This window comes from Mus caroli, unplaced genomic scaffold (assembly GCF_978045245.1).
Source record: "Mus caroli unplaced genomic scaffold, Mus_caroli_1 scaffold_20, whole genome shotgun sequence".
Classification (NCBI taxonomy): domain Eukaryota; kingdom Metazoa; phylum Chordata; class Mammalia; order Rodentia; family Muridae; genus Mus; species Mus caroli.
This window is the reverse complement of record NW_028227275.1, coordinates 23972963-23996862: the sequence shown is the minus strand read 5'-3', so window position 1 is coordinate 23996862 and position 23900 is coordinate 23972963. Positions and strand designations below refer to the sequence as shown.

At 41.3% G+C, this 23900-nt stretch overlaps 1 protein-coding gene and 1 pseudogene across 1 annotated transcript in view; both read left to right on the top strand.

Moving 5' to 3' along the window:
* Positions 1 to 3882: 3882 nt before the first annotated feature.
* The window catches only part of Kif11 (kinesin family member 11), a 44447-nt gene continuing 24429 nt past the window's right edge, over positions 3883 to 23900 (top strand). Inside the window, exons 1-9 of the mRNA XM_085834033.1 lie at positions 3883 to 4194; positions 10370 to 10502; positions 10673 to 10770; positions 10864 to 10942; positions 12974 to 13159; positions 13269 to 13393; positions 16269 to 16359; positions 16606 to 16848; positions 19608 to 19703. Coding sequence (XP_085690159.1) covers positions 4121 to 4194; positions 10370 to 10502; positions 10673 to 10770; positions 10864 to 10942; positions 12974 to 13159; positions 13269 to 13393; positions 16269 to 16359; positions 16606 to 16848; positions 19608 to 19703 — 1125 coding nt within the window. The 5' untranslated portion in view covers positions 3883 to 4120. The remainder of the gene's footprint in view (positions 4195 to 10369; positions 10503 to 10672; positions 10771 to 10863; positions 10943 to 12973; positions 13160 to 13268; positions 13394 to 16268; positions 16360 to 16605; positions 16849 to 19607; positions 19704 to 23900) is intronic.
* LOC110285949 (mortality factor 4-like protein 1 pseudogene) lies at positions 14353 to 15329 on the top strand (annotated as a pseudogene).

The window sequence follows — 23900 nt, the reverse complement described above, 5'->3', positions numbered from 1 at the left end:
CATGCGCGCGCGCACACACACACACACACACACCAAGAAAGACTTAAAAATTCTTAATTTTTTTTATGTGTACAAGTGTCTTATCTACATGTATGTCTGTGCTTGGTGACTACGGAGGCCAGAAGAGAAGATCAGATCCCCTGGGACTGCAATCTCAAAGAGTTGTAAGCCACTAAGTAGGTACCGGGAACAGAACCTGGGTCCTCTGGAAGAGCAAGGTCTCAAATACTGCAGGCTGTTCTTGACTCTGATGTAGCCAAAGCTGACCTTGAACTCCTGATCCTCCTGCCTCCACCTCCTGAGTGGTGGAACTTACAGCCTGAGCACCAAGCCTAGCTCAAGACTTTTCTTCTTTGTGGAACTGAGGAGATGGATCAGTAGTTAAGAATACTAGCTGCACTTCTACTGCCTCCACCTCAAAAGTACTGGGATTAAAGGTGTGTGCCAATATACTCAGCCTTTAGAATTTTTTCTTTTTTTCAGTACCAGGGATCAAGAGCAAAGTCTCAAGCATACTGACCCAATGCTGTGCTACTGAGCCTGTATTTTATTTTATTTTATTTATTTATTTATTTATTTATTTATTTATTTATTTTGGCTTTTCGAGACAGGGTTTCTCTGTGTAGTCGTGGCTGTCCTGGAACTCACTCTGTAGCCCAGGCTGGCCTCGAACTCAGAAATCCGCCTGCCTCTGCCTCCCGAGTGCTGGGATTAAAGGCGTGCGCCACCACGCCCGGCCGAGCCTGTATTTTAAATTTTTAGCTATTTTCTTTAATTCCTTGCCACAATCAAAAAGATTTTACAAAGATACTGTTTTGATATTTATGAAGGAGAAAGACTTTTTTTTTCCTTTTGTTTCTTTCTTTAAAAAAAGTTATCTGCTAGGCACTTAATCCTCTAATGATTCTAACAATAAAACAGGAACCCTGAAAAAAAAATAAAATTTCACATACACACACACATCATGTTTAAGAGTTGAGAATGCTTGTTAATGGTACAGTACCTTCCTGGCATATATAAAGCCTTAGGTTGGATCCTCAGGGCTTCCTAATGCTTTCCCAGGAGATTGATGCGGGCACAGGGACAGGCTGAAACTCTGCTGTCCAGAGCTCTCCCCCAGGAAAAGGCACCATCTTTCAGTTTGGGTAATTTATCTTACAGCTCAACCTATATAGATATGCTTCTGGGCGTCGCTTTCCATTACTCTTGCAGTTCTGGCTCAGACGGGAAATAAATTTCTTTGCACCAACTCTTGTTTGCAGGGCTCTGTGTGTGTGTGTGTGTGTGTGTGTGTGCATTTAGCAAGCAGCAGACCTGGTAAGTCAGATAATAATTTTTATTATCTTCATTTTACTACAAGGAAACCTAAACTGTGAGATGTTAAGTATTTTCCTTCAGGTACCAAGGATATATTTACTTTGTCTGTAAATATATGTAAATGTCTTTCAAGAGACTGGAAAACCAGCGAGGGGTGTAGATGGTAGAGTGCTGGTCTAGCACAAAGAAGCCTCGGGTCTGATGCCCAGTCCAGTATAAATAGGTATGGTGGTAAACGCCTATGATCTCAGCACAGGGCAGGTGGACGCAGTACGAACAAAGCCATCCTCAGCTAGCCAGTGAGCTGGAGGCTAGCCTGAGCTACATAAAACCCATCTCAAAAAACCCCAAAACAATGTGAAGAAGGACCCAGATGAAATTTACACTCAGGTAGGAAAAAAAAAACCCACAACATAATTATAAACTGTAGTGTTAAGAAGCAAATAGCAAGTTCCTTTAGCCAGGGTGGTCAAGTTTTGTTTTTTTCTAGGGTCTCTTGTAGTCCAGCCTGGATTGAATTTGCTAATCCAAACCCTGAGACTGAGATTACAAGCTTGTTCAACCAACCCAGTAAAAAACAAACAAAAAACCCAACCAAGCCATGGGGGCTGGTGAGATGGCTCAGCAGTTAACAGCACTGACTCCTCTTCCAAAGGTGCTGAGTTCAAATCCCAGCAACCACATGGTGGCTCACAATCACCAGTAATGAGATCTGACACCCTCTTCTGGTGCGTCTGAAGTCAGCTACAGTGTACTTATGTATAATAATAAATTAATTTAAAAAAAATACCCAAACAAACAAAAGTCTTTAAAAACCAGAAACTGAAAGATGAGAATGAGGAAGCCATCCAAAGTGCCAATGGACTAGAGTTCCATTGAGGCAGCTGGCACAAGGGGAGACAGAGAACAGGGTAAACACCACCTTAAAATAGCGGTCTGCATGAATGACCCTTTCACAGGGGCCATGCAAGCCCATCGGAAAACATAGGAATGGTAAGGACTTTTGCATCTAATTCCAAAATATTTAAAAAAAAATAAAAAAAGACAAAAAGACAAAAATCATGGGATGCAGCACTCGGGAGGCAGAGGCAAGTGGATTTCTGAGTTTGAGGCCAGCCTGGTCTACAGAGTGAGTTCCAGGACAGCCAGGGGTATACAGAGAAACCCTGTTTCGAAAAACAAAAACAACAAAAAACAATAACAAAAAAATCATGGGCTGGAGAGATGGATAAGAGCAGCTAAGAGCACTTCCTGTTCTTCCACAGGACCTGAATTCAGTTCCTAACGCCCACTGTAGATGGTTCACAACTGACTTTAACTACAGTTCCAGGGCATTCAATGCCATCTACTGGTGTCCAAGGGCACCACCACACACTTGGAGGATACACACACAGACCCTGCCCCCCCAATAAATAATCTTAAGCCACACCCCTCCAAAAAAAAAAAAAAAAAGCAAACAAGAAACTAGCCGGGACTGGTAGTTCATTCTTTTAATACCATTACGCAGAAGGCAGGAAGATCATTGAGGATTCTCACAGGGCCAGCCTTGTGTTCAGAAAGATATCTTGTTTAAAACAAAGGAATAAATAGCAAAGGACGGACATAACAGTTTGATACTAAACTGGAAATGTATGAGAACGCTTGAACTCCTGATCCTTCTGCCTCTGTCCCCATAAGTGTTTGGTTTGCTTTTTAAAGGATATTTGCTGAGTGAATGCAGTAGCAGGGAGCAGAAAAAAGGGTAGCAGTAGGAACATCGAAGGAAGTCATTCAGGGACGAGATTCAAAGTCTTGGAGGAAGGTGATTGCAGAGGAAGCGTCTGGTTAAAAGCACGTGTTGAAGTGAGAAAGACTGGCCGGAGGCAAGGGTATAAAGATGTTCAATATGTTCACTTTGTGGGACATTTTGAGATAGCAGTGAGTCTCTGGGGCTAGCTTTTGTTTTGTTTTTGTTTGCTTGTTTTTGGAGACGGCGTTTTTCTGTGCAACCAGCCCTGGCCGTCCTGGCCTCGCTTTGTAGATCAGGCTGGTCTGGAACTCGGAGAGATCCTCTGCCACTCCTGCCTCCGGGGGGGTAGTTTACCAGTAGACAGTTGGCTATGCTTAACCCAGAGGACCAGGGATGTGGAGTGCGGAAGGCGGGTATTTGGCGAGGTCGGCGGCGCCTTCTCTGGTCCTCGCTAAGTTACATCGGAGAGGCTAAACCGCATTTAAGTTCCCGTGAAACAGAAAAAGCAGCTTCGGAAACCCGATGAGGCGGAGGACTCGGCCTTACTGTTTACCCGGCCCCTACCTACACCTTAAACGGCCGAGTTGTTCGTCACCTCTCTACGGAAAGCGAGAGGCCTCGGAGGGTAATGACCCAGCGAACGGGGCGACGTAGGCGTCCCAGGCCCCAGAAGCCCGCCAGCGGCAGCACTGAAAGCTTACACAGTGAACTTCGGACTACAGGAGCCAGCCTGCACCGCGGTCCATTCCTTCGGGTCACGCCCCGTCGTCACCACAGTGACGACACGGCGTCCCATGATGCCTCGCGTGCCGCTCTGCTATTGGCCGGGTCAGTCGTCTCCATTTTTCAAAATTGAGGCGCGGAATCGTTGCTGATTTCCGAGCAGAGGAGGTTCGTCCTGTCCGGCTTTTGCGGGGCGGTGGCCACGGCCAAGAGGCCTGCGTGGACCTCGGGTTCGCCGAGCTGCGAGTCTCGGTCCTCGTGGCCTTGGCAGCACCGGGGTGAGGAGAGGCGGCTCCCGGTTCTCACTGTGTCGGAGTCTCCGCTAGGCCGGCAGGTTTTGGCTCGACCGTCATGGCGTCCCAGCCGAGTTCTTTGAAGAAGAAAGAGGAAAAGGGCAGGAACATCCAGGTGGTGGTGAGATGCAGGTAAGGAGAGGCTGGGACGAGTCCCGACGCGGAGGCTTAGCTTTTTGGGTTCCCTCCTGCGCCGTTCCGGAGAGCGATTTGTTTACCTTTCTGAAGGAATCCAAATCATCGGTTTCTGGGGCTCCCCGTGTTTTGTTCGGTAAACATGCTACCACGTTTAGTTCTAAATTAGGGTTTGTTTCGGAGGGGGAAAGGATGTTGGTGTTGGTTAAAGTTAAGCTGCAGTCACAAAGAATTTGATGGTTGCTCTTCGCTGAAAAGTGCGTTCCCGTTTAAAAGCCAATGTCGCCGAAAATTTAGCTGTCATTGCCCAGTGCTACCCCGTCCGAGTTGTCAGTTTGGGAATAAAGCTTCCTACTTACTTTGCATGTAGTTTGGCTCTCACCTTGGGGTTATTTCCACTTCGGAAAGAGTAATAGTTCTTTATTCTGTGTGTTTGGTCCAATAGATGAAAGTAGGTTTGCTTTTAAAAGGGAACGCACTTTTCAGCGAAGAGCAACCATCAAATTCACCTCTATTAACCAAGTAGACATTGCTGAATTTAAGCTAAGCTGTAAAATGAGTTTATGAAACTCATGAGCTAAACATGGCTAAGGTGCAGCATCTTTCTTTTCTCTTTCTTCCTTTTTTTTTTTTTTTTTTTTTGGTTTTTCCAGACAGGGTTTCTCTTATTTCTTTTTTTTATTTTTTCTTCTTCTTCTTTTTTTAATCTGCCTTTGTTCATTGACCAAAAGACAGAATTGTGAGTAGAGGGAGGATGTAGGGTTCAGCTCTCCCCGACTGACATCCAAATAACTTACCCAGAGTTTTTAATTTTTGAATTTTTGTGATGTTACCGAGGTTGGTCTGGAACTATATGTTACCGTACTTTACTGTCTCAGCCTCTGGGTCGTTTAGCTGGTATTTCTGGGTGACAAGTGTGTGCCACTGTGTCTGCCATTTTTTTTTTTTTTTTCTTGAGACTGGCCTCAAACTCCAACTAGTTCCCTGCCTTAGTCCTGAGTTCTGAAGTTATAAGCAATTCAAGTTTCAGCTACCAGACCCAAGTTTTTAAACTCGGTGACAGAGCAGGGCGTGTGTGTGTGTGTGTGTGTGTGTGTGTGTGTGTGTCAGCAACCTCTAGTCTTGCTAAAGATACTTAATTGCTGAACTCTGGAGTTTTAATTTAGTTACTTATTTTGGAACTTTCGTTTTAATCAACAGGAAAGCAAACACACTTAAGAATTTAGGGAAAAAAAATTTCGGCGGATTTAGGCAGGCAGTTGTGGGGCACACCTCTAATCCCAGCATGTTTTACAGATTGAGTTTCAAGACAACCAGGGCTACAAAGAGAAACTCTGCCTCAAAAAAAATTACTTTTAATAATGGGTATCTATATATTCAGGTGTTTGCATACATACGTGAGTGCTTGTGGAGAGCAAAAGAGAGCACCACCTCTAGAGGCCAGAGTTACAGGTGCTTGTGAGTCACCCCCAGGTGTGGGGGCTAGAAACAGATCTCAAGGTCTGTAGAAGAACAAGAAGTGTTCTTACCCTAAGGTACCCAACAAATGCACTTTTTTTTTTTACAATTTTTTTTTGCAGTATTATTATTCTTAGTCAATATTGCCTTTTCTTTCTTTTTTTTTTTTTTTTAATATTGCCTTTTCTGTGTGCTATTATTTCCTTTGTTACTTACAAAGTGTTTGAGTCATAAAAAGTTACAAAGAACACTGACGGTGGGGGTGTGATGGTACAAGCCTTTAATCCCAGTATTTATCCCTCAAAGTAAGAAATAAAACATCTCATGTGTCTATACTGCCCTCCTACATTTCAAGGCTGGCCTTAAGAGAAATTTTTTTTTTTTAACATTTTTTTTTACCAGTGAAAACGTTTACATGTGTCTGTTATGTACAATAGTTTTGGCATAGGTTTTTCTTTTTCTTGTCTAGTTAGTCTTTTCTCTATCAAGTAGTGTTCCTGGTGCCAGTCTCATTAAGTTTAAATAGGCAATAAATGAGGCCTTTCTTAGGCTGTTGTACATTAGATCTTCTTCGTCTTGTGTTTGGTGGCAGGGTCTCACTATGTAGCGTTCTGCCGCCCCTCCAACTCCTGTGCACCCAGGCTTGAAAGTCCTGCAGTCAGTGCTCCTGTGGCAGCCACATGAGTTATGGTCTTAGAAGTGTGAGCCACCATGCCTGTTTCGATGCTGTTGCCTGTGCCTTTGGTATCTGATCCAGGGAATCGTTGCTAAAGCCAAAGTTGGCAGGCTTTTTCTTCTTTGTTTCTCTAAGTTTTATGGTGTTAGGTCTTAGGTGCAAGTTTTTGGTCCTCTTTATGTGATGTTAGCTGAGACATTCGGCTTCATTGTGTAGGAAACCCAGTTTTCTGTCACCATGCTACAGAGACTACTGAACGGTTTGGCTCATTTGTCTAAAATCATTTGCCCATATAGGAGAGGGTTTATTTATGAGCACTCGATCCCATTGGTCTGTGTCTGTCTGTTCCAGTCTCGTATATCGTATAGTTTTAACTGCTTACACCTTTAGAATAAATTTTAAAATCAAGAAGTGTGAGTCCTGCCGGGCATGGTGGTACACGCCTTTAATCCCAGCACTCGGGAGGCAGAGGCAGGCGGATTTCTGAGTTGGAGGCCAGTCTGGTCTACAGAGTGAGCTCCAGGACAGCCAGGGCTACACAGAGAAACCCTGTCTCGAAACCCCCCTCCCCCCCCCAAAAAAGTGTGAGTCCTGAAGTTTTTTTGTTTTTGATTATCAGCCGGAGGTGAGGAAGGTGAGGAGGTGAGGAAGTGGCCCAACTGTTGCGCTGGTTATGGCTTATCAAATATATGTGTTTTTAATTCAGGAACATAAAACATGGGGGCAGGTAGCAGGAACCGGCCGCTAGTATTTATGTATAAAAAATGTTGCCAGTTTCTGTTGTCTGCCTGGGAAACTTTTTTGCCAAAATACCTACATTGGACTCCTTCACATTTTAGATTGTGCTTAAATGTCACCTCATCAGGAAGCATTTCATAGTCACACCAAATTAGTACACCTACCTGACTTATTACTTCCTATGCCCTTTTATTTTGCTTTATTTTTACTTCTAATTTACTAGAACTTAATGTTATTTATTTCGTAATTTCTCTTCCAAGTATGTTCAAAGGTCCCTGAGAAGGATTTAGTGATATTTTAATTTTTTTCTTTTGAGACAGGATTTGATGTACTCAGGTGGCCTTATTCTTGAGTAATTTATTTTTCTGCCTCCACTTCTGAGTTCTGGGGTTACTGGTGTGCACCTGTGTTTACTGTACACGGTGCTGAGGATGGAATCCAGGCATGTGTGCATATTAGGCAAGCAAGCATTCTTATCAACTGAGCTGCAGCCAAGCAACCCCCCCTCTTTTTTAATTAGATTTTTTTTCACATTTGAAATGTTATAGCAACCCCCTTTTAAAAAGATTTGCATTTTTAATTATGTGAGGTGTGTGTGTATGTGGTGTGTGTGTGTGGTGTGTGTGGTGTGTGTGTGTTTGTGTGTATGTGGTGTGTGTGTGGTGTGTGTGTGTTTGTGTGGTGTGTGTGTGTGTGTGTGTGTGTGTAGATAAGTGCATAGGAGTTTGGGTGCCCTGGTGCTGGAGCTGCAGGTGATTGGGTACAGTAAGGGCTCTTCACTGCTGTTTTTCTAGCTCACAATTTGTTTTTTGAATTTTGTTTTGTTCTCTAGTTTATCTCTACCATCTATCATATATTAAGTATATGATGAATATTTGTGGAATGACACAGAATTAAAATTTTTTTTTGTTTTTGTTTGCTGTCCTGGGAACTCACTTTGTAGACCAGGCTGGCCTTGAACTCAGAAATCCATCTGCCTCTGCCTCCCAAGTGCTGGGATTAAAGGCGTGGGCCACCACTGCCGGGCGAATTTAAATTTAAAAAAAAAATCTTAGTCTCCCTCTCTTATCATTTTGGCTTGAAATTTTAAACATCTGTATTGAGGCCCAAACTGATGGAGTTAGGAATCAGCAAGAACCTTGCACTTTCTAGTTGGAGAAATTGGGGCAGAAGTACCTTTTCTGGTACACTGACAGTTTCTAAAATACCTCTTGGGAGTTTTTAAAATTCTGTTTTCCTTCCTGGCTGGCCTATACCTTGCTATGTAGACATGCTGGCTTGTAATTCATAAATTCCTCCTGCCTCTGCCTCCTGGGTGCTGGGATTAATGGCATGAGTTTTCATAATTTTTAGCAATATGTGATCTGTCTGAATGTATTACTCTGTCCTAACAATGTGAATGTCATTCATTCAGGATCTTAATCTCATGTTCGTGCTAGGAAGTAACAGATGCTAGGAGCAGTAGGATACTTGGAGAAGCTTTAGTCGCTGGAAAGTAAATCCGTGATACTTGGTACTTATAGCTTACCTCAATATGTGTTGGTTTTAACTTGGATTTTAGTGAACTCTCAGTAATGTTGTATATTCCTGTGAGTAATGCGCATTGTTCTAGGCTTCAGTATAGTGGCAAAATGATGGATAGCATTCCTATTACCCAGAAGTTAAATTTCCCAAGAACACAAATTTGCTCTTCTGACCACTCAGTAATATGCTGGTGAGTGGGGTCTGGGAAGAGAGGTTGAGGTATGCATGCATCTTAAATAAATACCCAGTGGGGTAAATAACTCAGGCTGGCTCAATTGTGTATTAAGTATATAAGTATTTTATGGATTCTACTCTGTGGATTGTAGTTCTTGATAGAAATTAATGGGGGCCTTATTTAAGGTTTATGGGGAAGAAGGAGTGCCATGAGGAGAGACAAGTGCATGTATGCCAGCCATACTGCCAACTGAGCTTCATCCTTAGCTCAAGAAGTAACCTCTTTTTCTTTTCCCCACTTTTTTTTTTTGTTTGTTTTTGTTGTTGTTGTTTGTTTTTTCAAGACAGGGTTTCTTTGTGTAGCCTTGGCTGTCCTGGAATTAGCTCTTTAGACCAGGCTGGCCTCGAACTCAGAAATCCGCCTGCCTCTGCCTCCCGAGTGCTGGGATTAAAGGCTTGCGCCACCACTGCCCGTCTTCTTTACCCCACTTTTAAAAAACATTTATTGCTTGGTTGGGGGCATATGTACAGTCTAGCCACAACTTGTGGGAGTAGATTCCTCCTTTCACCATATGGGTTCTGGGATTTGAACTCAACTTTTTAGGCTTGATGGCAAGCATGGAGTGAGCCATCTCACTCTCCCACCCAATCCTTTTCCCCCTTTAAAAATGTGTATTTGTGTGCAGTGTGCATGCATGTGTAGGCCTGGAGTTGACCTTGGGTATCTTGCTAGGTGGCCGAGGATCTGACACAGAATCCAGGGTTTACAATTTTGGCTGTTCTAGCTAGCCAGCCTGCCCTAGAGATCTCCTGTCTTTGCCTCCAAGTGTTGGGGTTACACATAGCAGTTTGGCTATTAAATAAATTTTGGGCATCCAAACTTTAGTCTTCACTCCTGAAGTGCAATCACAATTAAGAATATTAGAAATATGGGCTGATATAATGGCACACACCTTTAATCCCAGCACTGGAGAGGCAGAGGCAGGAGGATCTTTGTGAGTTTGAAGTCAGCCTTGTGAGTTGTCAGACACAGCCTGGGCTACAGAGAGAGACCCTTTCTCAAAATAGATAAATCAAGTAGGAATGGAATTCTGAAAAAGAGATGTTTTTACATCTTACAGTATGTTGGCCTCTCTTCTAAAACAGAGTGGGAGCTGAAGATGTGGCTCATTGTGAAGTGTGCTTGCTTGCCCTGCATGAAGCCCTGGGTTTGCTCTCTACTGCCTCATAACATTAGTACATAACATGAGTAGATGCAAGAAGACCAGAAGTTCAGAGCCAGCCACTGCTGCTTAGAGAGTTGGAAGCCTGCCTGGCCTGCATGAGACCAGCCTCAAAAAAAAAAAAAAAAAAGAGAGAGAAGAGGGCAGAGGGAGAAAGGAGGAGTTGAGAGGATTATGTTTTTCCTATCCTTGTAAATTAATTTTATTTCTGGGGAACGGAGGCCTTTATGATTCTACTAAATGCTTTATAGTGTCATTTCCTCTTTAATCCCCTTGAACAACTTTATATTACACATTTTTTTCTTGATTAGTAAAGGAAAGTGTTATTATTTCGCTTTACTTAACTGAAAGTTTCAAATTCTGTGTATTTCTTGCACAGACCATTTAATGTGGCAGAGCGGAAAGCTAATGCCCACTCAGTAGTGGAATGTGACCATGCACGGAAAGAAGTCAGTGTACGGACTGCAGGGTTGACGGACAAGACCTCAAAGAAGACGTACACGTTTGATATGGTACTGTTTTTCTTCTTTTCTTGATGATTCGCTAATGTAAAGTGATTCCATGGACACGCTGCTGCTGCTGAGCGTTGTCTTCAAGTCTGACGAGCTAGTTTCTCACGGGCAGATGATTAACATGAGTGATGTGTTTTCAGAGCTTTTTCTCTTTCTTCTTTTAAAAATAGGTGTTTGGAGCATCTACAAAACAAATTGATGTTTACCGAAGTGTTGTTTGTCCAATTCTAGATGAAGTTATTATGGGCTATAATTGCACCATCTTTGCGTAAGCAAAACAACTTTTCAAGTTTAGAAGGTTTGGATGTGTGTATTTGCTGTTTGACTTAGTGCTTTTTTTTTTTTTTTTAATCTTTCACAGATATGGTCAGACTGGCACTGGAAAAACTTTTACAATGGAAGGTGAAAGGTCACCTAATGAAGTATATACCTGGGAGGAGGTATTTATTGTCCTTTTATCTCAGTTGTAGCAAAAATTTACCCAACTAAAATTTGTTTATGGACCTATGTTCAAATGCAGAAGATCAGCGAACCATATCAACCATGAACCTAAGTTTTCTTTTTGTTGTTGTTGTTGTTTTAAAGATTTCTTATTGTTGATGAAGATGATATTTTTGAGACAAGATCTTATGCTGTAACGCAGGCTGGGCTGGAACTTACTGTATATTGCCCTTGGACTTGTAATATTTGTTGTATCTCAGGCTTCATAATACTGGGATAATTTGAAATAAGTTACTCGAATATTTAACAGTGTCCTATCAGAATAATGGATATTATAGTTAGTACTGCTACCAAGTGGCTGATAAGTAGGAAGCATACACAGTATGGATATATATAGTCAGAGGGAGGATTCATGTCCCTGACAGGATGGTGTATAAAAAAAAATTAAATCCATTTTTCCTCCTAGCTCCTGCTCAGAGAATAACGACTCTGAGTAATTATTTATTATTAAATGCCTAGGTCATAAGCTTTGGCTTATTCCCAATTAGCTTGTAGCTTACTTAACTCATTCAAACTATCCTATGTCTTCCACATGTTAGCCACTTCTCCTTAAGTCCTGGCCTACTTCTTCTTCAAGTCCCCTCAGCATCTTCCTCAGAGTCTCCCTGGAATCTCTCCCTTGTCTCTCCCTGCCTCTCCTTTTGTTCTCTCAGTATTTCCCAGAATCCTTTCTTTTCCGGCTAGTGTCCCATCTCCTGTTTCACCTCATTGGACATAGGTGTTTTTTGACAGGTGTGATGTTTTTAAGAGATTCTCTCTACAATGGTGCATTACTTCATCACGCTACTTAGAATGATGCCCAATTTTTAAATTTAAATTTTAACAGCTGTTTTTCAGCATTTCTCCATTTAATATTTTAGATTATGGTTGACTATAACTGAGACTGATATGACTTGTTTAGTTAGGTTTTAGTTTTAAATTTGCCTTGCCATAATTGTCTCTCAGTGTCCATGGAGGGTGGTTGATTCTACTATACATATATATATATATACACATACCAAAGGGTGAGGATGCTCAAAAGTCTTTTTATTAGATGATATGTTTATATATAACTTAAATACATATTTTCAAGCAGCTTAAGTCATCCATAGGTTACTTGCAATACCTAATACAATGCAAGTACTATGTAAATAATTGTTATACTCTTTTTTTTTCTTTAGGGCGGAGACAGAGTTGTTTGTTCTGAGATAGGCCCTTACAAAGCTCAGTCTAACCTTAAGCTTGTTATATAACTGAGGCTGACCTTGAGCTGACATTTTCTCTATCCTAACTGCTGGATTATTGGCATGCATCCACCACACCCATCTTTACTATGTATATGAGTGCTCTATCTACATGTTTGCCTTCCTGCCTGAAGAGGGCATCTGATCCCATTACAGATGGGTGTGAGCCACCATGTGGTTGCTGGGAATTGCACTTAGGACCTCTGGAAGAGCAGCAGTGCTCTTAAATGATGAGTTATCTCTCCAGCCCTCAGATAAAAATTTTCAAGTATTTTTTATGATTGGTAGAATGCAGAACAACTGGATGGGAAGGGTTAACTGGCACTTACTGAGATATACTGTAAGCCAGGTGTAATGGCTGTGCCTGGATGCTACGACTTGGTGACTGAGTTAAGAGAATTGTAAATTAGAGGCCAGGCTAGACTGACTATAGTAAACCTGAAATAAACTAGACTTAGGTATGATGGTGTGCATCTATCATTCCAAATACCCTGGAGTCCGAGGCAAAAGTATCTCAAGTGTGGGGCCAACCTGGGTACTTTCAGGAATATTTGTGTCTCTAAAGCAAAATAGGGATGGGAGGTGTGGCTGAGTGGTAGAGGACTTGCCTAGTATGTGTAAGACCTTAGGATCAGTCCTCAGTGTTGCAAATACAGTAATAAACTCTGAGGGAGGTCTTTGTCATATTTTAACTGTATAATAAATGGCATTTTGAGTTTATTTTAATTCTTAATAATATAATTTCAGGATCCTCTGGCTGGTATAATTCCACGCACTCTTCATCAAATTTTTGAGAAACTTTCTGATAATGGCACTGAGTTTTCAGTTAAAGTGTCCCTGTTGGAAATCTATAATGAGGAGCTTTTTGATCTTCTTAGTCCATCTTCTGATGTTTCTGAAAGGCTGCAGATGTTTGATGATCCCCGGAACAAGGTAACTCGGGGCTGCAGAAGGAAAGTTTCCAAATTTTACTGTATGAGTTTTTTAAAAGTCAGTGTACTTTTCTTTATAAAATAATAGATGTTCTTTGATATTTGATCAGAGAGGAGTGATAATCAAAGGCTTAGAGGAAATCACAGTACACAATAAAGATGAAGTCTACCAAATCTTAGAGAAGGGAGCAGCAAAAAGGACAACTGCAGCAACCTTGATGAATGCTTACTCTAGGTAAGAGACCACCGTTTTCTTTGCTGCTGTTACTAAAACTTTGGAGGCATCGATTTAGGATGGGTCACATAGTAGATTTGGTGCTATAAGGGGAGTCCTTGGTACTCAGATTCATAAAGAGGCTGGCAATACTGGAAGATTGTTGAAAGGAAAGCAAAGATAAGTTAAATTAGTGTGGAAGTATTAATGTTCTAAAGACATTCTTTTTCAAATGAGTGAGGTGTGGTGGTTCACGTGTGAAATTCCAGCATTTGGGATGCCAGGGAAATGATCATGAGTTGAAGATGAGCCATATATGTGTGACTAGACCAGCTTGGGCTGTACAAAGCACAGCCTTTTCCTATTCTCTCTAACCTTTCTGTTGACTCAAAAACCAAACCAAAGCAAGGTGTGGTGGCCCATGACTTGATCACAGCACTTAGGAGGCAAGTAGAATTCCAGGCCACCCAAGGCTACAGAGTAAGACTGTGTCTCAAAATCAACCATAAACCAAACCAGAGATTTGAATGAAACTATGCCTTCTGGGAACCCAGGTTAAATTTTAGGATGAAATACACAGAGTCTAAACTACCTTTTAAAGGTAGCCTTTTGGGCACGTTTATATAATTCCCATTAAAAAATTGTATGGTTTTAATAAAAGGACAAATGTTAATTTTCATTCTTTTGTGGAATTTGATTTTTTTTTTGGTTGTACTGGGAATTAAATCCAGGACACTTTTATCACTGAGCTATAGAAACTGAACCAAATCTTTGTTTTAAAATGATTTTTCTTAAGAGTCAACCCACAGAAAGTCACCAACCCTGGCATTCATGAAAAGGGAGAAAGGAACACATTTCTCTGTACTGCTTGTTACTGTGCCTGGTTATTTTATTTAATATATAAAACAAAGATGGGGTAGACAGTAGGGGGCGGTAGTCAGGGGTGGTGGGAGAAGGAGGAGGCGGTGAGTCACTTATAAATGGCGCCCAAGCAGGACCCGAAGCCGAAATTCCAGGAGGGTGAGCGAGTGCTGTGCTTTCATGGGCCTCTTTATGAAGCAAAGTGTGTAAAGTTGCCATAAAGGACAAACAAGTGAAATACTTCATCCATCACAGTGGTTGGAATAAAAATTGGGATGAATGGGTGCCAAAAAGCAGAGTACTCAAATTCGTGGACACCAATTTGCAGAAACAGAATTTCAAAAGGCCAATCAGGAACAATATGCAGAGGGCAAGATGAGAGGGGCTGCTCCAGGGAAGAAGACATCCAGTCTGCAACAGAAAAATGTTGAAGTGAAAACAAAAAAGAACAAGCAGAAAACACCTGGAAATGGAGATGGTGGCAGTGCTAGTGAGACACCTCAGCCTCCTAGGAAGAAGAGAGCCCGGGTAGATCCTACCATTTCTATGAAAATGAAGAAACCTTCATGAACAGAGTTGAAGTTAAAGTGAAGATTCCTGAAGAGCTGAAACCCTGTCTTGTGGATGACTGGGACTTGATCACCAGGCAAAAGCAGCTTTTTTATCTGCCTGCCAATAAGAATGTAGATTCCATTTTGGAGGATTATGCAAATTATAAGGGAGTACAGATAATAAGGAGTATGCTGTTAATGAGGTGGTGGCAGGGATACAGAAGTGCTTCAATGTCATGCTGGCCACTCAGCTCCTCTATGTTTGAGAGACCACAGTACGCTGAAATCCTCGCGGATCCCAGGTGTATGGAGCGCCACATTTGCTGAGATGATTTGTGCGAATTGGAGCAATGTTGGCCTACACGCCCCTGGATGAGAAAAGCCTTGCTTTGTTACTGAACCATCTACAGGATTTCCTCAAGTGCCTGGCGAAGAATTCTGCAACTTTGTTCAGTGCCGGTGATGATGTCGTGGCTCCTCCTCAGGGCCACCGGAGCCGTGTGAGGCTGTGCTGTCCTCTCTCCTTCGGGCTGGGATCTCTGTAAACTGTTTGGTTCTGAGTCCTTCTCTTGTACAAATGATGCACTTTGAAGACTGTTAGTGTAAAGCAGAGTTGATGCTTGTTTTCTGTTTGATTTTAAACAGAGAAAATAAAAGGAGTAACTGGGGCGGGGGGGGGGGGGGGACCAAAAAACAAAGATCATTTTTTTATGAATAAAAAAATTAACTCAGCTTTCCCAAGGAAGTTGATATTTATGCTTAATTCCATCAATCCCACAATCTTGAGCTAGAAACCTGTGGGTAGGGCTAGCTGTTGATATGGCCTCTTAAGGGACTTGTCCTGCAAATATAGCCCTAGAACCCACCCGTCTAAAGGTAGAAGGAAAGAGCCAACTCCACATGGAGTGTGCCCTACCCCTTACTGTATACATGCTCAATCCACACATCATGTTTTTTATAACATTAATAATATAATCAGTGGATAATAATAGAAAAACATTGGCTAAATAGAACTCAGGGGTATAGTTTGTTTTCCTCGCACCCTTCCCCTTTCTATAATTTAAATAACTTATAAAATAAGAATTTTTAAAAGTACAAAGGAGACAATACAAAATTACCATAGTTGCCAATCCTAATGATATTAATAAACACATTGATATTCTGGTTGGAAGCCATCTGCTCTGAAAAACTTTTTTTTTTTTTTTTCTTCAGATTTTCCCCCAAATTCTTTGAATGTGTGTATGTGTTGCTGGGTATGGAACCCAGGAATTGCAAAAGTTCTAGGGTAGTTTTGATAGCTTCTTTGATAGGGTCAGTATTATAGGTAGCAGGTAGAATTTTGTCTTTCCAAGTTCTGTTTTCTGATTACTGATGTCTTGGTCCTCCCTGGTACATTCAGAGCTTCCTTTCCTGCTTTTAGTATTTGATAGGAAACAGATAACATTTTCATTGTAATGAGTCGACAACTTGATCTTGTTTTCTAGTCGTTCACACTCAGTTTTTTCTGTTACGATACACATGAAAGAAACAACAATTGATGGAGAAGAGCTTGTTAAAATTGGAAAGTTGAATTTGGTAAGTATCCTGCCTTGATGCCACTGTTCTAGTCTTGATTTCTTCCTGGAAAAGCTGAAATTCTCACTTATGTACAGTATTTTCATAGTTAACTTCATCAACTAGCTTTGAAGTGGGAGAAGGAATTTGTTGTGAAAATTTATTTTGCTACGATTTAGAACATGGTGTAGAGTAAAATATATAAAAGAATACAAATCTTTGAATCTAAATACAATAGATTGACCTTTTTCTTTTTTTAAATTAAAGGTTGATCTCGCAGGAAGTGAAAATATTGGGCGTTCTGGAGCTGTTGACAAGAGGGCCCGGGAAGCTGGAAATATCAACCAATCCCTCTTGACTCTGGGAAGAGTTATTACTGCTCTTGTGGAAAGAACCCCTCACGTTCCTTATCGAGAATCTAAACTAACTAGAATCCTGCAAGATTCTCTTGGGGGACGTACAAGAACATCTATAATTGCAACCATTTCCCCTGCATCTTTCAATCTTGAGGTAAGCCCTTTGAGAAAAAGCAGCAACCGTGGGAAGCCTTTCTTAGCTGTCATATTTTTAAAGTTCATTTACTGGCTTCATTCTCTACTATAAAAATTGAACAATCTGGTACAATAAAAAGCCAGTTTATGACTTCCAAAGTAGTTTTTTCTTCCTTTTCTTTTTTTCTTTTGCTTTCTTCTTCTTTCTTCTTCCTAATTTCTTTTTTCTCCTTCTCCTCTTCTTCCTCCTCTTTCTTTCTTTCTTTTTCTTTTTCTTTTTTTTTTTTAATTTTTCGAGACAGGCTTTCTCTGTGTTCCCCTGGCTGTCCTGGAGCTCACTCTGTAGACCAGACTGGCTTCAAACACAGAAATTTGCCTGTCTCTGCCTCCCAAGTGCTTGAATTAAAGGCATGCACCACCACTGCCCAGCACTGTTAGTGTTCTTAACCAGTGAGCCATCTTATCAGCCCTGGTTTCACAATTTAAAAAAAAAAAAAGATATTGTCTTAGTCAGGGTTTCTATTCCTGCACAAACATCATGACCAAGCACTTGGGGAGGAAAGGGTTTATTCAGCTTACTCTTCCACATTGCTGCTGATCACTAAAGGAAGTCAGGACTGGAACTAAAGCAAGTCAAAAAGCAGGAGCTGATGCAGAGGCCATGGAGGGATGTTCTTTATTGGCTTGCTTCCTCTGGCTTGCTCAGCCTGCTCTTTTATAGAACCAAGACTACCAGCCCAGAGATGGTCCTACCCACAAGGGGACTTCCCCCTTGATCACTAATTGAGAAAATGCCTTATAGCTGGATCTGATGGAGGCATTTTCTCAACTGAACTGTGATAACTGTCAAGTTGACACAAAACTAGCTAGTACATACACAAACACACACACACACACAAAATACACTCATTTGTCTACTTATTTTGTATGTATGTATGTTTTTGGGGTAGGGGTCTACAAATAGGAGTCAGAAAATAACTTGTGACTGTCAGTTCTCCCCTTGTGGATTCCAGCAGGAATGAAGCTCAGGTCGTTTGGCTTGGTGGCAAGTGCCTTTGCTCAGTGAGTCATCTTGCTAGCCTTTCACACATTATTTAAACAGACGAACCAAGATTGCTGGGCCTGAAGGAATGGCTCAGTGGTTAAGAGATTTGGCTGTTTTACCACAGGACCAGTGTTTGATTTCCAGCACCCACATGATGACTCACAACTGTTTGTAACTCCATTCTTAGGGATCTCTTGCCCTTTTCTGACTGCCTTAGGCACTAGGCCTGCACACGGTGCACAGACTAACACTCAGGCAAAATACTCATGCACGTCAATAAAAAAATATTGCTGAATATCAGTAGTGATGGGTAGTGTGTAGGGTTCATTAAGGACTTAGACCAAGTTAAGTCCTTTTGGGGCACTGAATTCTTGTACTTGGCATGTTATTTTCATTACACTATGCTATGTTAAAATTTTTTTATATATCAACACTTCTTTTTTTTTTTTTAAGATTTATTTAGTTTATGTATGAGTACACTGTTGCTGTCTTCAGACAGAGCAGAAGAGAGCATCAGATCCCATTATAGATGGTTGTGAGCCACCAAGTGGTTGCTGGGAATTGAACTCAGGACCTTTGGAAGAGTAACCAGTCCTCTTAGCCACTGAACCATCTCTTTAGTCCCCTCTTAATTCTTTTTAATGGGTGCATAATTAATTATGTGGATATAGGTATTGTGTAACACTGTTTCTGGGATCTCAGGAACAAATGTCTACTCACCTCAGAGAACACATGCCAGACCAAAGTAAAGACATCACCAGAGCGCAACTCGGTGAGCTAGTGGGTTTTATTGGGGTTACTTCCCGTAATATGAGTGAGAGATCACTTGTACGAAGACATCTGAATCACCAGAGCCTCCCCCTCCTCAGTGTGCTCATGACTGCTTAACTTGCATTCAGCTCAACAGGCCGACAAAGGGGAGGCCTGCTGTCTGCCTCTTCTAGGCAGCGAGGTTTGTTTGGTAGTAGCTCTGCTGGTCTGAGAGTATCTTCCTGGGAGGGGCCCACTGTGTCTAGTTCAGGAACTTTCTGGTCTGAGGGTATCTCTCAGTAGTACTTACTACTTGCAGTGTACTTAGAGAGGGAGGGGCCTGGTATATCTGTTTCAGGAACTTGCATTGTATTTCTGAGCTTCCCTGCAATATGGAATGTAGGAAGACTACCCTTAGAACATCATCCTTAATGAATTTCCCTCCAAGATGAAAGATTTTATCTTTGAGAAAATTGTTACATAAAAGGACATTTGTTTACTTACTAGTTGGTGGGATTCATTGAGTTTAAGACCTGTGGCTTGAACTGATGGCTCTGTTGGTAAAGTGCTTGTCATACAAGCATGAGGAGACCCAAGTTCCAAGTTCAGATTCCCAGTTTTCACATCAAAGCTAAGTTTGCAGGTGATGCAGTTCTGGCTTTGGGAGGAGACATTCACAGCTTTGGAGCTCACTGGCCAGCCAGGCTAGCTAGGTTGACACGTTTCAGGTTCATTGAGAGGCTCCACCTCAAAGCATAAGATGGAGAGTAAAGCATAAGATAAAGATGTTCAACCTTGTCCTGATGGCTTTCACACTCATGCACCATACAGCACACACAAAGATAAAACAGTGTATAAATAGACCACACACTAAACACAGATAGAAATTATGATTGTAAGTTATGTAGTACATTTTAAATAAGAGTATCTTTATTTTCATCCTCATACCTTCAGTAATTATTAACCTTTCCTTTTCATAACAGGAAACTCTGAGTACATTGGAATATGCTCACAGAGCAAAGAACATAATGAATAAGCCTGAAGTTAATCAAAAACTCACCAAAAAAGCTCTTATTAAGGTAATTATGGTTTTGTTTGTTTTGTTGGTTGATTTTAGCTTTTAGACAGGGTTTCTCTGTGTAGCCCTGGCTGCCCTGGAAATTGCTCTGTAAATCAGGCTTGCCTCTAACTAAGAGATCCACCTGCCTCTTAACTCCTTAGTTCTGGGGATTAAAGGTGTGTACCACCCCTGCCTGACAGTAATTATGAGTCTTTATGGAATAATGTAACCATGTTTGGCATTGCCTGAAATAAGGAATAACAACAGATCACTGTTTTTGTTTGTTTTGTTTTATTTTTGGTTTGATTTTTGTTTGTTTTTTTTTTTTTGTTTTTATTTTTGAGTTTCTCTGTATAGCCTTGGCTGTCCTGGAACTCACTCTGTAGACCAGGCTGGCCTTGAACTCAGAAATCCATCTGCTCTGCCTTCCAAGTGCTGGGATTAAAGGCGTGTGACACAACTGCCTGGCTCTTTGGTTTGGTTTTTTGAGACAGCATTTCTCTGTGAGGTCCTGGCTGTCTTAGAACTTGTTTTATAGACCAGGTTGTTCCGGAACTCAAAGATCCACCTATTTCTGCCTCCTGAGTGCTGGGATTAAAGGCCACTGCCACCACACCAGGCTAGGAATAACAGCAGATCACTGTTAATGACATAAAGCCATTCCTAATAGAATGTTTTCCTACCACTGATGTGTTGACAATCCTAGCTTTATAATGCAGTTGACGCCCTTGTGTTTACAATTATGATTTCAGTTTGCTTCATTGCTTTACATTACTACTCTTGTTAGCACTTTTTTCAGTAGTTTAAAAAATATATCAATGTAAGCCGGGCGGTGATGGCGCATGCCTTTAATCCCAGCACTCAGGAGGCAGAGGCAGGTGGGTTTCTGAGTTCAAGGCCAGCCTGGTCTACAAAGAGAGTTCCAGGACAGCCAGGGCTACACAGAGAAACCCTGTCTCGAAAAACCAAAAAAAAAAAAAAAAAAAAAAAACAATACCCCCCCCCAAAAAAAACCACATTAATGTAGTTTACCAACATCTATACAGATCCACTTTTAGAAAAAAAATTAACATGTAGTTTCCCATTTTTGTAGTGAAGTGGCACTGATATGTCTCCCCACCTCCACTCTGTTTTGTTCTTGAGCAGAGTCTTTTGTAGCCCAGGCTGGCCTGGCATGTGTTTCCTTATGCTCCTGTGCAGCATCTCTCATGCTAGGATTATAGGCATGAACCACCATGCCTGGCTTAATCAATATGCTTTCTATAGATAGTTTGCCTTTCTTACACATGTTCTAGAAAAAAATCATAAACTATTTGGCCTTTTTTTTTTTTTTTTTAGTTTTGTTTTTTTGTTTTTTGAGACAGGGTTTCTCCCCATAGTCCTGGCTGTTCTGGAACTCACTTTGTAGACCATGCTGGCCTCGAACTCAGAAATCCTCCTGCCTCTGCCTCCCAAGTGCTGGGATTAAAGGTGAGCGCCACCACGCCCGGCTTATTTGGCCTTTTGTTTGTTTCTTTTACTTGGTATAACATTTGAGATTTTAAAATGCTGTTTATACTTATTAGTAGTTTATTTCTTTTTTTTTTCTTTTTTTTTTTTTTTTTTGTGGTTTTTCAAGACAGGGTTTCTCTGTGTAGCTCTGGCTGTCCTGGAACTTACTTTGTAGACCAGGCTGGCCTCGAACTCAGAAATCCGCCTGCCTCTGCCTTCCGAGTGCTGGGATTAAAGGCGTGCGCCACCACGCCCGGCCAGTAGTTTATTTCTTTATATTGCTCAATAATGTGCCAGTATGTGGATGATACTATATACCAACCAATTGATTATTTCCAGAAATGCCCTAAGATACTCATAGAATTTTCTCCTCTTTTCTTAGCTCTGATTCCTGTATTCACTAGTCTGTTCTGTAGAATTTTGTAGTCTCAGAGCATTATTGAAGGAAATTGTATATAGCTCATGAACTTTTGGAGTTGTCTTTTTAAATTTTGTGTTATTCTATGGTGGTTCACTGAAATTGTCATGAGTTTTGATAGGTCTTTTTAGTGCTCAGTAGTATTTTATGGTATTTGTTTGCTACTTGTATAATTTGTGTGACCATCTTGAATGATTTATTGAGTAGCTTCATTTTTGTTGTTTCAAATGAAACTGCTATTTATATAGTTCATAGGCATTTGTGTAAACATATATGCCTTACTTACTATTCTGATTGCTATGAGGAGACACCATGATCAAGCTGCCTATAAAATAAAGCATTTGATTGGGTACTTGTTACGGTTTCAAAGGGTTTAGTCCAAGGTCATAGTGGGGAGCATGGTGGCAGGCAGGCAGGCACAGAGCTCACAACAGATCTGAAAGGTGGAGGCAGAGAGAGCAAGACTGAGCCTGGCATAGGCTTTTGAAAGCTCATCCCCACTGACTTACTTCCTCCAACAAGGCCACCCCTCTCACTGCTTCCTAACAGTCCACCTGGAACCAAGTATTCAAATCTATGAGCCCGTGGGGCCATTCCCATCCAAACCACTATAGTACATTTTCATTTAAAGTATTTCTTATTAACTATTACTATGTGTCATCTTTGTGCACGCCATCGCATGCACAGATGACAGCTTAAGGAGTCTATAGCTTCACAGTGGGTAACAGCAGTTGTCAGGCTTCTGTGGCAAATGCTTTTACCAGCTAAATCGTCTCCTCTGGACTTAAGACTTTCATTTCTTTGTGGTAATTGTCAGAGTGAATTTGCTGTGATACATGATAACTGAATGCTTCAGTTTTTAAGGAATGACTTAGTTTCTTGTGATGAGGTGAAGTTGACTCTGAAGCTCAGGCTGGCATTAAACTCATAATTTTCTTGCCTCTGCTTCCCTAGTTCTGAATTTCCAGGCATGCACCACTATGCTCAGCTCTGCTGAACTGTTCTTTAGAGTAGCTATATAATTTTGCCTTCCCACAAGCAATGTAGGTGATGTAATTTCTTCACATCCTCATCTACATTTGCTGAGACAGCTATTTTTCACTTTATCCATTCAGAAAACATGTGAGTTTTAGCTGTATCACTTGGCTACCGTACATTCCCCTAACTTCTTGTACTTTCATACTTGCTTTTTGTATGTCCTTTTTTTTTGTTGTTTGTTTTGTTTTTCAAGACAGTTTTTCTGTGTAGCCCCACCTTAGAACTTGCTCCTGTAGACCATATTGGTTTCAAATTCAGAGGTCAGCCTGCCTCTGCCTCCTAAAATGCTGGGATTAAAGGTGTGTGCCACCACCGTCTGGCTCAGATGTCGTTTTTGGGGACATGTTTGTTCATGTCTTTAGCACTATTTCCCAATGGATTATTTGTTCTTTTATTGAGGCATTTTAAAGGTTTTTTTTAAAAAGATTTTTTTTTTTAATGTATATGGATGTTTTGCTTGCCTGTGTGTACCACATGTATGCCGTGACAGTAGAAGCAAGAAGAGAGGGAGTTAGCTTCCCTGGAGCTAGAGTTAGTTATAGATGTCTGTGAGCCAAAATATGGGTGCTGAGAATGGAGCCTAGGTTCTCTGGAAGAATAACCGGTGAGCCATTTTAACTGCAGAGCCAGCTTTCTGGACTTTAGAGTTCTAATATTTTTTATTTACTTTGTTACATGGAAAGTTTTCTGGACATTTGATGTTTGCAAACATGGTTTCCTCCTTTGTTGAATGGCTTTTCATCTTCACACAGGCTTTAACAGAGCAAAAAGCTTTTAATTTTCAGTTGCATAGTATATCAAATTTTCCCAATTTATGTGGGCCTATTTCTGCACTCTGTTCTATTCCATTCATTTATTCATCTCCAATGAATTCATTCTTCTTCTACCAATACTATTTAGTTTTAGTAACTGTAGTTGTATAATAATTCTCAATCCTGGTTAGTGTTTTGCCAGCATGACACAAGCTATCATCATTTAGGAACAGGGAACCTAATATATTATTGATAGTATTTGTCCAAACCCAGTTGACTTAGAGGCCAGCTTGTGGGCTCTCTTTGTTTTCCAGCTAGTGATTCATGTAGGAGGGTGGAGCTCACTGTGGGCTGAGCAACCCCCTGGCCGATGAGCCTGGGTTCTATAAGAAAGCAGGTAGAGCAAGCCAGCAGGAACAAAGCCAGGAAGAAGCACTCCCCTCTGCTGGATCCTGCCTCCAGGTTCCTGCCATGCCTTTCCTCAGTAAGGGAGGGTAAGCTTGAGTAAACACTTCTT